At 46.9% G+C, this 18,716-nt stretch overlaps 1 protein-coding gene across 1 annotated transcript in view; it reads right to left on the reverse strand.

The window, feature by feature from the left end:
- The window catches only part of CSMD2 (CUB and Sushi multiple domains 2), a 646,642-nt gene that overhangs the window by 510,942 nt on the left and 116,984 nt on the right, over window positions 1-18,716 (reverse strand). The window contains 1 exon segment of the mRNA XM_021095859.1: window positions 17,752-17,864. Coding sequence (XP_020951518.1) covers window positions 17,752-17,864 — 113 coding nt within the window.

Consider the following 18,716-nt stretch of genomic DNA (forward strand, 5'->3'; position numbering starts at 1 on the left):
AGAGTAGGTGTACAAGGCATGTTTATGGATGGATGGAAGGACCAAAAAGCTAAGTTTTCAACAATTTTTACACTACTGGGGACATTTTCTCCTGTTTGTGCTTGACTGGACAGTGATAAACCAATAAATAGACTCTGTGTCTCACGACACCTCAGGCAGAAGTCAACCAGTGCATGTGCTGCCTGGAAGCTGAGTCTGTGCTGTTCTCCAAAGAGAATGCTCTCCCTGCCTGGTGAAGGGTGGAGCTGCTGAAACCACAGCCTCCCATGTTTTCCAAGACAGGAAGGAAGTCTCCCCACACTCACCCTCCATTTGAAATGAACAGGGAAGCCTTAGAGGAGTCTCAAGTGGCCCTAGAGCAAGAAGGGGTCTTGGAGGAAGAAGCCAACTCCACCCCCTTGGGACACGGCTATGGATGAGCACGGCTGTTACCTCACTATACTCATGTACTAATTCCATTTTACAGATGAGAAAACTGAGGCTCTGAGCTATTATAAAGCATCCCCCAAGTAACATACAGTGTGCATGGCAGATTAATCCAAGAACTACAGAGTCCCAAAATGCAAGCTCATTCTACTGTCCTTATTTCCCCCGCCTCCAGAAGGATCTGGCAGACAAGCTGGGTGAAAGGCATGAGCAGATACTGTGGTCACTGGGTCCAGGCTTCCCTGTGCCTGCAGGAGACTGATGCCCCAGGAGAGGTGGCCCTGCCTTCTCAAGCCCTCCACAGCTTCCTGGATGATGCAGGGCTGCCGCAGCCCCACAGATGCTGGAATGTGGGTCAAGAGACGGCTATGGGACGGGAGGACTGCCCATGTGCCTGTATCACTGCAGTCTCAGCATCAATGGGACTTGATTGGCAGGGCCAAGGCCAGTACTAGAGATTAGAAAATGCTTTGGAATCAAAGTCAATTGAATTAATGGATAGGGAGTTGCTGATTGAAAGTAGTGAGTTACAGAATCACAGAGCCATTGAATTAGTGACTCTTGAATTTGTCATGAATTTTAGAAGGCATCTAAGGAAATGCCCTTTCCAGTTCAGTCAAGCTTCTTACACCAAATAAATCCTCAGCAGGAAAAGAATGTGTGTGCATAAGCCTGGGGTCCAGGGGCTCAAGCTAGTGTGGCTGGCTACCAGCAGGACACGTCTCTGAAGTTTCCTGCTCTTTTTTTTCTTAAGTGTCCATTTGCATTTGATTCGCCTTTCCTCCTCTCTCTCCCTCTGTGTGTGTGTACATGTGCACGTCATTTCTTCTTTCTCGATGGTGCATAAAATAATAGTGCATCTTACAATTGATGGAATATCAAATTGATGAAATCTAGTACATACACTAGAAGTATGCCAATAGTATCTCGGGTAGACCTTGATCATACAAGTCCTTGCTTGATCACCTCCAGAGACGGGGAGCTCATTACCTCACAGAGCAGCCTACTCCAACTTATGCTAATTAAGGCCGTATAAAATTTCTTCTGGATTCCTGGCCGAAATTCGCCTATTGGTAACATCCATGCATCGGACACTGTTGTGCTCTTTGGAGCAATCCAGAAAAATGACTTGTCTTTCCTGCGACAAATTCTCAAGTCACATCCAGGTCTTCTCTTTCACTGTTCTTTGTGGGGTGACCCCTACTTTCCTCACTCATTCCTCCCAAACACCTTCTCTGTTTTTAGTCTTATGGGAGATACAGCCCATGACCCTCAAAAATACCTTGTCTGATTGTTGCTTTATTATGTGAAGGATTTAGACTGCTCTCCATCCAGCCACATGGTATTTGGCTCGCCTTGTTCACAGCCAGCTGAAACCTCTCTGTAGTTCTCACATAAGCCAGGACTTCATTGCTTGAGATGTGGAATTTCTCCTGTTTGCTCTTTATCATACAATCAACACTAGAGCAGCCAAAAGGGTGGGGGAAAAAACTGTAACTGCAATGTATACATCTAAGGATGACCTGACCCCCTTGCTGTACAGTGGGAAAATAATAAAAAAAAAAAAAACTAAATGTAGTTTACAGTAAAAAAAAAAAAAAAAAAAAAAAAAAAGAGGACCTTTTTTTAAAAATCACCCACAATTTCACCACCATCCCATATCAAATGTTCCCTATTTATTTCCATCCAGTTCCTGTCTACATAAGACTTAGTTTCATGGTTGTACTAAATATGGAGAAACAATTTTGCATTCTGCTTTTTCCACTGAAAAGTAATATCATAAACATCTTTCTGTATTACTAAATAATGCTATTAATAATTGTAAATGGCTGCATAAATCCATTAGGTAGATATACCATAATTTTCCTAGTCACGCCCCTATTGTTGGACATTTTTACAGTTTCCAATTTTTCATCATTATAAATAATGCTGATATCCACACTTTCATGCCTATAACTTTCTTCTTCTGCTGAATTATTTCCATAGGACATAATCCCAGGAGGGGAATTACTGGGTCAAATGACATGAGTACTTTATGACTCTTGATACATGTTGTCAAATTGAATTCCCAAAGGACTAATTTCCATCCCCACCAGCAACATGTGAGTGTGCCTGTTTCTCTGCAACCACCCAGCTCTTCATCCTGTCCTCACAAGGCTCTTTGAGCTGATTTACTAGGGATAAAGTGCCATTTCATTGTTGACAAAGTAATTGCCGTTACTTTGATTACTAGCAAGATCGAAGAGCTTTCCTGTGTATTGACCTCCTGCCTCTATTTCCTCTGGTGTGAACTCCAGATACCTTTCTCACCACTTCGGTTGGGCTGGTCATTACAAAAATACCGAAATTAACCATTTCCTGCCATACTTAGCATAATATTATTCAACAGTCAGTTGTGTGTTTTTTCCCCATTTTTAGATGATTTTTATGGTACAGATCTTTTACATTGTTCCCTGTGGTTAGATCCTTTAAAGTACAAACCTTGGCATTGTTCTCTACTGTAGTGGAATGTTTCATTTTGATCCAATAGTCCCAGCTATGGGAAATGATTTTATTCTCTTTTTGCAGGCTGAAAGTGAAATGCCTGGGTTCAAACCCACATTCTACCTCCTAACTAGCTGTGTGACCTCAGGCAAGTTACTTAACTTCTCTGTGCCTCATCAGCAAAGCAGGGATAATAACAGTGCCTACTTCATAGGATGACTGTGAAGATTAAATGCTAAAATGTCAGGCACACCTAAGAGTACCCGGCACCTGTTAAGAGCTGAAGTGATGTTCGCATTCATTGTCATCCTTATAATCATCATTGCCCAATGCATCTGCTCTTCTTCCTTCCTCTGGATCCTCGGCAAAATTTCCACGTGTGATCTCTAGGGCGTCATCCACATCACTTAAAACTGGAGATACCAGCACTTGAACATTCACCTATGCATTGGGACTCTGAGTTTGTTTAGTGGGTTATCATCACATCACAAATGTCTGTGGAACAGGCAAGAATATCACCGATGTTTTTGTTTAAGCCATTGGGAAAGTCAAACTACTCCATGTGTGGGTCCCTCCTTCTGTCCCAGCAGCTTAGATACCCACGCACAGGGAATGTGGGCAGTGTGGTGTGAGCCTGGGCTAGCTCTCCTCTTATCCTGACACCCTCCCTGGTGCTGAGAAAGGTCCCTGCACATCCTGTGCTGGACAATGGTCCCTGCTCGAGACTGGTTCCCTTGCCTCCAGTCTCCCCACTGCCCTCCTCACCATCTCTAAAGCAGAAACCTCACTGTGTCACCTCCCTCCCTGTGTCATCACCCTTTGGTGATGGCCTCTATCTGTGAAGAAAACCCAAACTCTTTCCAGGGCCTCCCAGTCCCTGCATAAGCTGACCCCAGCTCAGCTCCTGCCACCCCAGCTTCTCCTGACACTTCCACACTTCAGGATTTCTTACAGATATACTTAAACACATAATTCTTTATTTCTTCTGGTCTTTGATTTCATTCATTCATTCACTAAATATTTATTAAGCACCTAACATGGGTCAGAACCTGTTCTAGGAGCTAAGGACTCAGCAGAGAACAACAACAATGCAAAAGAGACAAAGGCCCTTGACCCAGGAAACTCACATTCTGGTAGTGGAGCCAGACAATAAACCAATAGACAATTATGTTATACATTCAGGGGAGGGACAGGGAGGGATGGGGTGAGGTGGCTGTGTTATATGTGTGGTCAGGAAAGTCCTCTCTGATAAGAGATGTTTCAGCAGAGACAAGAACAAGAACAGAGAGAGCTATGGGGCTACCGGAGCAGAGCAGTGTAGGGCAAAGGGAATAGAATGTACGGTGGCCCTGAGGCTGAAACATGCCTGGCTTGACCATTCCTCTGCCCCCCTCTACTTCACAAGACTAACCTCTGGTAATTTAATGCATTACCAAGCTCAATCTGCATGACTCCTAAACTGTGGCTGCATAAGGGAGGGGCAGGATGTGAAGAGCTGGAAGGAGGGTTGAGAAGCAGGGAAGCAAAGCCACCACCCACAAGTCAGGGTCTCAGGCAGCAAAGACGCCCTCTGCAAGGGCAGGCTGGGGACGGCCAGCCCTGGAGGAACCCTCGCATCACGTACTGGCCCCTCTGCCTCTCAGTGCCCCTTCCTTTCTGGGGGGGGGGTGGTCAGGAGACATGGGAGGACCGTATGGGGCTTATCTGGGGAGACAGCACCATGTGGACAGAGGTGGGCTTTGGAACCAAACTGATTTTCAAACTGTGCATGACCCTTAAGTGCTGTGTAACCTCAGACGAGGTAACTAACTTCTCTGGGCATCCGCTTCCTTCTGTACAATGGGGATTCCTGAGGCCTTGCCTGCTGGGAGGTAGACATGTCCACAAAGCTCCCACCGCAGTGCTGGACATGTCAAGTCAAGGGGGCCCACCAAGAGCTGGTACCTTTGTTTCTCTCATCTCTGAGGGCCTGGGCTCAGAGACCCAGAGTGTGTGTGAGGATACAGAACTGGCAGACATGCCTGTCATTCAATGAGGTGGAAAGCAGAAGGAGACAGACAGGTAGCCTGCGGACCACCAGATCTCCAAACCAGAACCTCCCACCCGCGCCCTACGTGCTTTTCTCCCCCGCCGTCCCGATGAAACGTCAGTGGGCTCAACTCTTAATTATCCACACAGGAAGGGAAGGGCTGGAAGGAATAATCCAAAACAAGTGGCTAATCAAAGCCAAACAATCAATTAATGGGAAGAGGTGGGATGGGAATATTCAATCTGATACTTCTGCAAGGAAGCAGTGTTCTCTCCCTGCTGATGCTCGGCTCATGGGTCGGGAGGTAAGATCCTCTAAGGAAGAGACTCTAGAAGGAACTGTCGCCTTTGAACCTCCAGGGTGGGGCCAGTGGAGGAAGCGCTGATGGGGTCACCTGACCCAGGTCCACAGGAAGGAGGCAGAGGAGTGTGTCCAGCTACGGTCACGGCCAGAGCAGCAGTTGAAGGCTGACCCTCCCGCTGCCCATCCAAATGGGAGAGATCACATTCAGGTCCCTACCCAGTGGTATTCTTGGTGCCTTGGGGGCCATTAGGGGAGGGGCTGGCAGGGGTCCCTAGGGATCTCTGTTTGGGTTTTGCATAGATTTGGGAGATGGAATCAAGACTGGCACATACTGCCACCTCCTGCGAGAAGGTCATTTATCAGCTGAAGACCTGCGCTAATAGGTGTTAAACAGAGTTCAATGCAGAAAATTGAGAAGTAATGAGACTTGGAGCTGAGAGAACGAATTAAGAGGTGATCACGTGTCGGGCAAGAGCCACCACCTGAATGCTGAAAGTAGGAGCCCTGACCGTCGGAGAGCCTTGTGTCAGAGAAGGGGTCGCCTCACACAGGTGAGGGATGGTCAAGAGCAATTAAGCAGTTACCATATTTTATCAGTTCTAGGGAGGACATTTTCCCATATTTAAATATCATTGAAATTGGGATGTGTCTTAAAATCAATGGCACGTCATACTTTAATCGGCAGCACTTTTTCTTTCTTAGTGATACCTCCCACAAAAACTGTGTCTTTTAACTGAGGGCATCCGGGATTCAATGGAGGAGCCTTGGGCAAATCTCCTTCCCTGTCTGGACCTTTTATACTGGGTGAAATGATCCTTCATCCACTCAGTTATTTAACCATAGTTTATTGAGCACCTATGATGTGTTGGACCCTGGGGGCAGCTGTGAACCATGATCATAACTGCCCACATGTCTGCTTTCTTTCTTTCTTTCTTTTTTTTTTTTTTTTTGTCTTTTTGCCTTTTTCTAGGGCTGCACCCATGGCATATGGAGGTTCCCAGGCTAGGGGTCTAATCAGAGCTGTACCCACCAGCGTATACCACAGCCACAGCAATGTGGGATCCAAGCTATGTCTGCAACCTACACTGCAGCTCACGGCAATGCTGGATCCTTACCCACTGAGCGAGGCCAGGGATCAAACCCTCAACCTCATTGCTCCTAGTCAGATTCGTTACCCACTGAGCCATGATGGGAACTCCCACATCTGCTTTCTGAGTGTTTGCCCATCAGGCACACATGCTGCCTCATGTTTTCCCAGCGATAATCCTTTGGTGTAGGGATTATTATTATCATTGCCCCTGTGACAGCAGAGGTCAGAGGAGATTAAGTGACCTGCTCAAAGTCCCACACCGGCTACTAACTGGATTCTTCCTCCAGACCCTGAGCTTTTGTCTTGGTTCTCTACCATGTGCTCTGGCTGTGCAGGAGTGTGCACTAGAGGGGAGAATGCAAACGAGGAACAGGGAACACACACACACACACACACACACGAGGGATGCGTGTGATGGAAGGGGATGCTTGGGGAGCCAAGAGGGAAAGTAAAGGGAGTGTGGACACCAGGGGCCGACTCAGGATCTGGTTTAAGCAGAGATTGGAAGGAAAATATGAAGCAGAGGAGGGTGGCTGCGTTGAGGAGGGAAGATTCAGGAGAAGGGACTCCGCGTGCCTGAAGGATGAGTGGGGAGACAGAGCATGTGCATCTGAAGACCAGACAAAGGCCAGTGCCTGGAGGAGGCAGGAGGTGGATGTGGGCTGATGCCCATGGCTTTGAGGGCCAGGCGAAGAGATTGCACTCCATCCAGGAAGCCATTGAGGGTGTTAAGTGAAAGCTCTCCAAGACCCTCGCACCCTGCCTCTAGTAACTCCTTGACTCTGTGGGACAGTGGGTGACTGTGGTCTCACAAGAGGAAGGCCACCTTGTACAGCTGCTCAGGTTGAGTACTGCAAAGGGGTGCCCCAGCAGAGGGGTGAGGAGAACTAAAACCCAGACTACATTCACTGAGCCGTACGCTCACGGGGCTGTGTTCTCTCAGAGTGGCCACTGGTGCTAATTTGCCCCAAAACCCTATATGAGAAGTAATGAGACTTGGAGCAGAGAGAATGAATTAAGACGTGATTAGTCAGACTTCCTGTTGTGGTTCAGTGGGTTAAGAACCTGACATAGTGTCTGAAAGGATGCAAGTTCGATCCCTGGCCTCTCTCTGTGGGTTAAGGATTTGGCATTGCCGCAAGCTGCAGGTAGGTCACAGATGAGGCTCCGATCTGGTGTTGCTGTGGCTGTGGTGTAGGCCTGCAGCTGCAGGTCCATTTGACCCCTAACCTGGGAACTTCCATGTGTGCAGGTGAGGCCCTGAAAAAAAAAAAAGTGATAACATGTTGTGGCCACCACCTGAATGCTGAAAAGGAAGACCCCTGACCATCAGGATCTGGCAGAGATCCAGGTTAGGAGAGACAAGCACTGGCTAATAAGGCAGTGTTTCTACTGTGTGCCAAGCCCTGGACTAAGAGATTACGGTAACAGAAGAAACAAAAAATAGGCGAACCGCAAGGAGAACCTACTCTTGGAGAACCACAAGGCTTGACCAAAGGTTTAATCACAAGAAAGAAATTCTTTTTTTCATTCCTACAGAACACACCAGGTCCTAGTATAAGGGCTTCCTTTGACTGAGTGCCTACTATGTGCCAAATGTCACACTAGGTGCTTTCTGTACCTTACCGCTAATGCTCACTCTCCCCTTGAAAGGAAGAGAGGGTTGTCCCATGTCCCATAGGAAGGAGCTGAGAGGCTCAGCACCTTGTCCAGGGTCACACATGGCAGGGCTCAAACTTGACCTCCAGACACGCAACCAGGCATGAGAGGAATTTTCTCCACTTGCTCAAGAAATTGGTGTTTCTTGACTAGAGACTCTGTGCCAGGCACTTGCCAGGCATTAACTCTTCCAGTCCCCATTACAAACCACTGAGGTGGGTAGGACAGCTTCGCTTTTGCAAAAAATCAGCTCTGGGAGGTTGGGAGATGGCCAAAGTGGCAACGCCCCCTAGGGTTGAACCTCCCTCGTCCTGGCCCCTGTTCCTCTCCTCTTTCTCACTTCTCTCCAACAACTGTAGCTCTCAGAGCTCCTTGAAGATGGGGTCCCCTTATTCACTCATGGTCCTCAGGGTCTAGCTCGGGACCTAGCGTAGAGCAGGTAGGCCATAAATATCTGTTGAGGAAATGAATGAATGAACAGGGACAGAGAAGCCAAGTGGACTTTACCTGCAGGTCCTCCAGCCACCTGAAAGCACTCCTTCCCCCTCCTCACCTTGACTTCTGCCACCCTGACGTGAGGAAGGTCAGGGCACTAGAATTTGGGATAATACCACCTTCAAGCTATGGGCATAGTCTTCCCCCAAGGGCGTAAATATCACTATGCATGATGAACTCTTTGTGGGATAATCGAGGACGCGCTACGAAATTCATGCCGACCCCCCACTTACGGAGAAATGCTGCCCAGTTTGTCTCAAATGTCACATCTCTGTGTTCATTTGCTCCTCTGCAGTACTGATTAAAAGGAATGTTCTCCAACTCCCAAGGCGGAGCCCTCAGAAATGGAGCAGGTTCACTCAGGAAGCACACACTGTCCCCTCCAGGGCAGAGGAAATGGATGTGCGTGGCCTCCCACCCAAGACAAGGCCTCGCCAGGCCTGTTGGTCGGGCCTGAGTGGTGCAAATTGCATATTCAGGGCATATATGTATATGGTCAAATAGCTTCCATTAGCCCAATTTTGAGATCTCTGCAGAACGTTCCAGAACTGGGGAATTCTCTCAGAATGAGGACACTGTGTGAGAGGCCGGGAGAGGGGAATCAGCAGGTCTAATTACAGGAGGGAATGAAACCTCCATTTCCCTGTGTGCAAAGTGACACCATCACCCCAGCTCCACCTCCTCCTCCCAAAGCCAAAAAAGCACACTCTGTCCCCAGCCTGCCTCTGCTGATAGAATGACCCAGGGCGCTCCATCTCCGTTTGTCTATCCCATGCAGATGCATCTATTTGACCCTGTTTCACCACGTTGTGGCCCCTAGGGGGAGGTGACATTGCTGACCTTGCCCGGGGAGCAAAAGTTCACCAAGACATGGCGTGAAATCGAGCTTCTCCTCCGCTATTCTGCCCCCTTTGGGACATGTGGGTGCGTGGGGGCAAATCGTGACTATGGGGATGAGGCTGGGCGGAAGCATCAGGACGGCACACAGTAGGCGCTCAATCCAGGTTCGCTCAGTGAATTAAAGAATCTCTGCCATCAACCTGATGTGTGATGACCACCTCTCCGGGCTCAGTTCTTCAGGTGGACTAGAGGTACATGGGTAGGCTTCAGGGCCTCTGAATTAGATGGAAAAAAGATGGAAAAGGGCATTTGGGTTCATAGGGGTGTGTGTGTACACGTGCGCACGCGTGTGTGTGTATGTGTGTGTGTGTGTATAGAGACAGTCACAGCCTTCACGTCCATGACCCCCAGTCTGGGGTCTGCTGATGTGTCACTAAGCACCATTAGCCCTCAAGCCAACATCTCTGATACAAAGAGAAGAGGCCGTGAAGTCCCCGGCATTGGCTGTATCAGCTCCAATATACCAGGGGGCAGAGCCTTCGACCTCACCCCCAACCAATGGGCACCCTCTTGGGCAAGGCTGAAGCTCGAGGATGTGGAGACCTCTCTGCTCCTTTCCCTCACAAGGAATGGTCTGCTCGGAAGCACAGACACACCATGAACAAGTGGCTTGAGGATTTTATGCAAACTTAGGGGCCAAGGGGCTGGGTTGGGGCTGGGACTCTGAACTATGGAGTTGACAAATCTTTTTTTCCATCTCCTGAAATAATCCCAGGCCAGTGAGAGGAGGTGGAGAGGGACTTCATGAATTAGCTAAACTGAATCGAGCACCAACACTCTGCCAGTCCCTGTGCTGAGCACATCCTGCAAGTGGTGCGTTCTATTCTCAATCTTCACAACTCTGGGAAGCATTAGTCTTACCTGGATTTTACAGATGCAGAGGCCAGAGCTCAGAGAAATGCAGTAACGTGCCCAAAGTCACACAGCAAGTGAGTGGCAGAGATGGGATCTGATTCTAGATATGTTGGAATCCAGAACCTAAGGTCTTAATCATTGTACTACGCAGCCTCTTCCCTTAGGGTTACCAGGGAGTTGGCGAAAACAAGTGTTCCTTGTCCTTCTCAATTCCATGTGGGGATAATAAATGAAAGAAACAGGTCTGGTTTTTAAGGAAGACTTTCATATCTTTGAAAGTAAGAACCCAAGATGACAGTTAGATTTAGCCAAACAGAAATACCTGTTATTAGATCTAGATGATGAAACAGACCTAAATAGCCTGAGAGCCAGTGCCCAGAGATGAGCTCGCCTTGACAGAATGACTGCTCAAGATTAATGCTGCAAAAATGCAAAAGGGGCAGCTAGGATTAGGCATTAAAACCCGCAGAGACTCTAATTGACATTTCTGATGTGCTTATAACTCTTGTTTACTTGCTGATCAGCCTGGGAGAGACAGAACCAATCCCACACAATGACTGAGAATTATGTGTGGATGGTGTGAAGCCTGAGAGCTTTGGTGGGAGAAACGATGTCTAAAGGGCAGCGAGACTAGAAACACCAGGGAGAGAACACCTCCGGTGGAGAGGGGGGCAAATCAGGAAGTAAGAGGCTCCCACATACTGAAAGACAGACAGAAAGACACACCACGAGTGCTGAAGAGTCACAGCCAGAAAGTCACTGAAGCTATGACAAACACTGCTGAATTCCAGAGGGATTTAAAAGTGCAATGGGGAGCTCCCGTTGTGGCTCAGTGGTTAAGAACCTGACTAGAATGCATCTACTTGACAGGGCTGGAGCAGTTACTGTCTGCTACTCAGGTTTCTTTTTCTTTTTCTTTCTTTCTTTCTTTCTTTTCTTTTTTTTTTTTTTTTTTTTTTTTTTGTCTTTTTGCCTTTTCTAGGGCTGCACTCACAGCATATAGAGGTTCCCAGGCTAGGGGTCTAATCGGAGCTGTAGCTGCCGGCCTACGCCAGAGCCACAGCAACACCAGATCCGAGCCAAGTCTGTGACCTACACCCCAGCTCACAGTAATGCCGGATCCTTAACCCACTGCGTGAGGCGAGGGATCGAACCCGCAACTTCATGGTTCCTAGTCGGATTCGTCTCTGCTGCGCCACAACGGGAACTCCTGCTACTCAGGTTTCCACAACAGACGCAAGAAGAAAGCATCCTTGTGTTTTCCGTCTGTCTGATTGTGGTAGCCCAGACTGAATGGGGGGATACAGGGGCTAATATTTTGCAATTCACAAATAACCTTGTGAACATAAAAGCCTGCTTTACTCCAAAGAATCTGAGTTTACAAGAAAGAAAATAAAGAACCTGGTATCTGAGGATGCAGATTCGATCCCTTGCCTCACTCAGTGGGTTAGGGATCTGGTGCTGCCACGAGCTGCAGTGTAGGTCACAGATTTGGTTCAGATCTGGCATTGCTGTGACTATGGTGTAGGCTGGCAGCTGCAGCTCCAATTCAACCCCTAGCCTAGGAACTTCCATGTGCTGCAGCTACGGCCCTTAAAAAAAGAAAAAAGAAAAAAAAGTGCAGTGGAAAAATAAAATGCTATAAGAATAAAGAGGAACATTGAAATGAGTATTTAACTGATCTTGGCATGGAAAAGGCCTTTCTAAGCATAACACCCACGATGATAAGGGAAAAATTAAAAATTAAAAAATTTGTGACATCAAAATTAAAATGTTGGCACATCAAAAGGAAACATAATATTCATATCCTTAATATACAAACTGCTTGCAAAAGGGATAAGAAGGAAAAAAAAAAAACACTAACACCCCTAAAGAAAAGTAGGCAGAGACAGGGACAGGCAATTTACAAAATGATCTACAAAAGGCCAGAAAGTGATGGCAGGTGCGCAACCTTCCCTTTCATCAGAGAGATGCAAATTATAAGCACAAATGAGATTTCATCTCTCCCACATTAATCAATGAACCTAACTTAAAACTCCCCAACACGCAACATAGGCAAAGAGGGGGGGCTGGGCACTCTTACGCCCTCTCAGTGGAGGTGTGTCTCAGTACTCTTCCTACAGACCCTGTGGGATTATGTATTAAAACAGAAAATCGACACACTCTCTGACCCTGCAACTGCACTTTCGAGAATTTATTCTAAGATAACTAGACAAGGCTTTAAATTGTATGTACAAGGATGTTCTTCACTTAAATGTCCATGGAAGGTGACTGGTTAAATAATTGTGGTGTAGACAAACCACAGTGGATCCTTCACTGATATTCATTAGGAAGGGCAAACAGAGCTACTTTCATTAGCATAGTCAGCTTTATTAACCAGCCTACAAACTGCATATACACGTAACCCAAGGGACATGGATTTGCATCTCTGTGCACATGGGTAGGGGGTGCAGAGAGGTGTCAAATGGATGCTCACTGGAAGGGCAAGATGAGGCCCGGTTCCCTGGAGTGGGTGGGCAGCCAGAGCTGGGAAGAGCTGGACAGGGGCAGTTCCAGGTGCCAGGAAGAGGAGTGGGTAAGTGGGCTCAGAGCTGGGAATGGGGTTGCCAGATGTAGCCAATAAAAATACACAATGCTCTGTGACATGCGAATTTCAGTCAAACAAGAGGTAAAAATTTTAGTGTAAGTATATCCCACGAAATATTTGGGATATACTTATATTAAAATGTTTCCAAATTTTAAAAAATTCAAAGAATCTAAAAATCCAATTAACCAGGCAGCCTTTATTTTATCTGGCAACCCTAGCTGAGAAGCCCTGGACACATCTCTTGTCACCTCCCTGGGATGACCGACACCAGCCTGGAGGTGATCTAAGATTAAGAAAGGCTTTGTATGTCCTCCCTGCCTCTGAGAGCTTCGGTTTACCTGCCCATGAGCGGGAGTCACCAGTCTGCTTTCCTCTAGGAGTTCTGCAGGGAGTTCAGAAAAGGCCACATTCAAACCCCTGGCCCTCAAGTAGCTTTAAAGCTGAACACAAAACTCCTGCGTCCCTGCTCGAACATCTGTAAGATGGAGATAGTGAGGTCTGTCCAGCAGGCTGCCGTGGGGATTAAATGAGATAATGTATGTAAAGTGCCTGGCACAGAGTCAGTGCTTCATACAAGTTGATCCCCTCCCCACCCGTCCACAGCCACAGCCCGCACTCCTGCCCCCGGGGATTACAACTCAAGCATCTCCTGTCATCTCAGGCTTTGACGACTGGCCTTTTTGATCTTCCCCTTGAAGCAGCAGCAGCGAGGAGCTGACACCCTTCACCTGACTTCACCTTCCTTCCAAATCCCTTGCAGCAGTTCAGTTCCTTATCTGCACTTCTCACTCTCCCAAGGAGGGTGGAGGAGGATCAAACTCCCTTTGATAGCAGACTTTTCGGGGACATCAGCCAAGGGGAGCTACAGAAAGCAGGGCCCTGATGTTGTTTTTAAACAGGTCCAGCGACATCCAGGATAGTGAATGTGAGGAGGCTGCTGATTGGAGGCAGTCCGAGCTGATGGTGGGGGGTGGGAGTGGGTTTCCTCTAGAGCCTGTCTGTCTGTCTGTCTGCTTGCTGTCTGGCAAAAATGACTAAGGTGGGCTCTGCCATGGGGAGGAGATGACTTCTTTCCCTGAGAGCCAGATCTTCATTGTCTTGTGGATCACTGGATCACCCTTTCCCCTCAGTGAGGCCCAGGGAGTTTAAAAAAACCTTCCCAAGTTTACCCAGTTGGTCAGTTATAGATCCAAGGACTCTTTTATCAATAAATCCCTAAATATGGGATTATCCTGTGCCTTGTTGATAAGTCCAGTGACAGAAAGGACCCAGGATGGCTGTGGATGCAACAGGTCATGCGGTTGGTCACCAGTTCCTCCTGGTTCTTCCCATGGTCCCTCCTGGCCCCTCCACGATGGGTTTCCCAGACGTCAGTGCAATGTGAACTGCTCTGGATGCACAATTGCCCCATGGTCCAGTCCTGAGCCAGATCAGTGAGATTTGGTGACAGCCCCAGCCTTGGCTTCCCTGCACCTGTCTCTCTTGGCAGCCCCAACATCTGGGAGCCACTCTGCCAGGGAGCACAAAGATCCCCAGGCTGTGGGGTTGGCAGAAACCCTGCCCAGGTGACTGCAGAGAGAGACTCACTCAGCTAGAGCAACCTGTTTGCCTGGGCCTCACCTGGAGCCTCTGTCCTCTCAGTGCCAATGATTAAGAGACCTGATCCCATTATGTGGCTGAGATAGGGCAGGGCCTTCCCTTTGCCCCACTGGTCCTTCTTCTGCTGAGCCAGGCAGCTGGGAGGAGGGACCCACTGCCTTCCACTTTACCCTAATGTTTTGTAACCTTGTTTGAATCACAGACCCTTCATAAATCTGAAGGAAGCCCTAGCTCGGCCCCATCTAAAAGGATTTTCTGCAACGATAGAAATGTTCTCTAGCTGTGCTGCCCAGTATGGAAGCCACCAGCCACGTGGGGCAGCCAAACACTTGGCAGGAGGCTAGCACAACTGAGAAACTGAGTTTCAAACTTTCTTGAATTTTTATTAATTTAAATATTGACAATGGCATACGATTAAATACTACTGTAGAGGATAACACAGCTCTAGACTAGGGGTCATCAAACTTTTTCTGTAAAGGGCCAGATGGTAAATATTTTTGATTTTGCAGGCTGTGTGGTCTCTGTGGCAAAAACTCAATTCCGAAGTTGTAGTGCATACAAACAGTCATAGACAATGTCCGTAAATGGGCTTGGCTGTGTTCCTCTTTTTTTTTTTTTTTTTTTGGCTTTTCAGAGCCACACCCGTGGCATATGGAAGTTCCCAGGCTAGGGGCTGAATTGGAGCAGCGGCTGCAAAGCCTACACCACAGTGACAGCAATGTGGGATCCGAGCCACATCTGTGATCTACACCACAGCTCACGGCAACACCAGATCCTTAACCCACTGATCAAGGCCAGGGATTGAACCCTCATCCTCATGGATACCAGTCGAGTTCTTTAGTGCTGCGCCACAATGGGAACTCCTTGGCTGTGTTCTGATAAAACTTTCTTTACAAAAACATGTCAGGAGCTGGATTGAGCCAGGGGGTTCATATTTTGTTGATCCCTGTTCTAGACCTTCCCAAGAAAAAAAAAATACACACTCCCTTCTACATTTGGAATGACGCTTCAATTTACAAGGGGTTTGCAGACATTTGATGCCCTACGGTAACTTCCCCATGAATTCCAGGCTAGAACCTCTGGTTTTTTTTTTTTTTTCCCACTAATAAGTATACTTTATTTGTACCCTTGAGAGTGGAATTGGAAATACAAACCCTTACATCTTTTTTTAAATTTTATTTTTTTAATTTTTTTTTGTCTTTTTGCCTTTTCTAGGGCCACTCCTGAGGTATATGGAGGTTCCCAGGCTAGGGGTCCAATCAGAGCTGTAGCCGCCGGCCTACGCCAGAGCCACAGCAACACAGGATCCGAGCTGCGTCTGCGACCCATACCTCAGCTCACAGCAATGCCAGATCCCTAACCCACTGAGCAAGGCCAGAGATCGAACCCGCAACCTCATGGTTCCTAGTTGGATTCGTTAACCACTGCGCCAGGACGGGAACTCCTACATGTACACATTCTATTTTCTCACATTATCATGCTCCATCATAAGTGACTAGACATAGTTCCCAGTGCCTCACAGCAGGATCTCATTGCTAATCCATTCCAAAGGCAATAGTTTGTATCTATTAACCCTAAGCTCCCCAACCACCCCTCTCCCTTCTCCTCCCCCTTGGCAACCACAAGTCTATTCTGCAAGTCCATGATTTTCTTTTCTGTGGAAAGGTAAAACCTCTTATTTTAAAGGGCTCTCTCAATGCAGCTTCACCTCTGCTCCTCCTGATGGAGAAGCACTTGACATTTTTTCCCAGGGAGGGGGTAGTGTGGTCAGAGTTCAGTAGGACACTTTTTTCCAAAAGCCTCACAAAAGTCCAGGTCTCAGACAAATACCTACAAGGACACCAGGAGGGTCCAGCCGGATCCCCCTGTGTCAGTGCCTCCTGGGATATCTGCTGTCACCACCTCTAGTGTCACTGTCTCACTGCCCCCACCATTCCCAAATACAGTCAGTCTCCTCAAAGCCAACATGGAGTAGAAGAAGCTTCTGAAGAGGCCTCTCTTAGGAGGTTGTAGCTTAGACTCGAAGAGAAGTAGTTTGGATTCAAGGCCAAAGGTTCAGGGTGAGGACATAACCAGGAGAACCAAGCTCACAGGCTGATTTGGGAAGAACTGATTATTTTTTCAAAGAAATTAGGCTATCTTAGAAGAATTCACTTTAAAGACATGGTAGGTCGTCTCAGGAGCCCTCAATTAAATCAATCTGGAGTTAGGTCTGAAGCCCTCAGTTAAAGGTGTAGCAAACTTTCTCTGGAACCTTCTCAGTACTTTTAGTTAAAAATAACTGAGACCTTCTCAGGAGCCCTCTGTCACTTAGGTTAAGGCACCAAACTGTCCCCCATACTCCTTGCTAAAAGCGGTGAATTTTGCCAAGGAGGTAGGATATGCCTTCTTTCCATGGTGTACTCCTAGCCAAGACAAAGAGGGTATCTATTTCTATATTGCTATAGCTTTATTCAAGAAAGCATCGCTTATTCTTTAAGTTCTTACAGGCAAGAGGAAGAAAGCTTTTGAATAACTGGCATGCTTTACTAGGGTGTTATGTCATTATTGTTATTAATTATCATTAACAGTCTTAAAATATGCCTATTAATGATCTCAACACGAAATAGCAGTGTAGGTCTAGCCAGGAGCAGCATAATTACCTATTAATGAGATGGAAATTTCCCAGGGAAATGACAGCGATCTAGAAGTACCACCTTCTGAACTAACATAATAAAGTTAATAATAATAATAGTGTATAATCTGAAGATATTAGTGTTAATTTGAATGCTAACACCATATTTAAACAGGCTGAGAGAAGTGGAAATTATTTGCATAACTCAAACCAAGAAACCCTTATCTGTGCTATTAAGGAAAAATTGATTGTTCTTCTCTGAATGACATAAAACTGACTCTTTGCACTAGAGTGAGCAAAAAAAATTTTTTCAGCTACTCATTTTATGTCTTTTACTAGGGCTTATATCTCTCTTATTTCCAAAACCAAGCTGAGGCACCTTATGATACAATGAAGCCCAAGAGAAAACCCAATTAAAAAAAAAAAAAAAGAAAAACACAACAAAACTCAGTTAAGGGGAGAGAAGGAGATGTCACCAGGCCCTCAGGATAAAGGACTGCAGCTCAGTTTTGATTTCACGTCTCAGTTTCCCAGAAACACGGCAGGGGCAATTTAAGTAACTGAGTTACTGGTTAGCAACCAGCCTCGTTAGGACAGACTCAAGCTCTGAATCTGAAGATGCCCTTCGAGACGGCTGAGAGCAGCGCAGTCCCGCCTGCGGTGACCGGGACCTCACACATCGGACTCCCGTGGCCGGGCGAGGCACCTACCTTCGTAGCTGGCATGAAAACCCTGCGCGCTGACTGCATAGTCACTGATGAGGCGCAGAGAGAGGGTGGTGGCAGCGCTGACGATGGTGGCCGGCAGCTGAAAGCCAGTGAGTCTGAAAGACAAAGAGGTGAGATTGAGGGAGGATGTCCCTGTTGGGAACTGCATTTACTGAGCGCCTGCTGGATGTGCAGTGCTGATCTAGGCACAGGGAGGGATATGGAAGAAGCCGAACTCCAGGAACATGCAAGGTGTTCCAAGATGAAGGAATTCCCAGCAGAACTGATGGAGACCAGCCCTAGAAATACGGAGGGCTATTTCCCTGAAGCCATGGGCTACCCCCAACCCTGGAAGCCTGCCTTACTTATGTCTCTCTCCTCCTCCAGTTTCTTCTCCTGACTCTTCCCTTTCTGGCTGAGGTCCCTTGAGGCTCTGGATAGACTTCGCTACAAATTTACAACAAATAATCGCCAATAGACAATATTTAGTCACATATGGAGGAAAATATGTCCAACTCTACGTAGCGGAATGGGGATGCTTCTCATCATAGACTTTATTCTTTAAAAGGAGTAGTTCTACTGCTTTTAGAGAAATGATAAGGGCTTATTATTTTTAAGAGATGAAAGCCAAAAATAAAAACCCAATGCAATCTAGAAATAATCATTCCTGGCAGTTGACATACAAAGAGATGGAAGGGATCAGTAGTTCGAATCATATTCAATGAAATAATTTCATACAAATGGAATCATATCCTACGTGCTTTTAAAGTTTAAACGCTTCACATTTTTCTCCTGCAAGTTAAGGGAGCAAAAAGAAACAGGGGTGAAACAAAAGGAATTGTTGAACCTGAAATAATATGTTTTTAGCACAAGAGAGTCATTTTTAAAAGATTCTTCTAATGGTAAAAAGATAAAATAGTGAAGCTTTCACTGAACACCTGGGGACATATTTTAGGAAAGCAGTTGTC

This window comes from Sus scrofa, chromosome 6, assembly GCF_000003025.6.
Source record: "Sus scrofa isolate TJ Tabasco breed Duroc chromosome 6, Sscrofa11.1, whole genome shotgun sequence".
Taxonomy (NCBI): Eukaryota; Metazoa; Chordata; class Mammalia; order Artiodactyla; family Suidae; genus Sus; species Sus scrofa.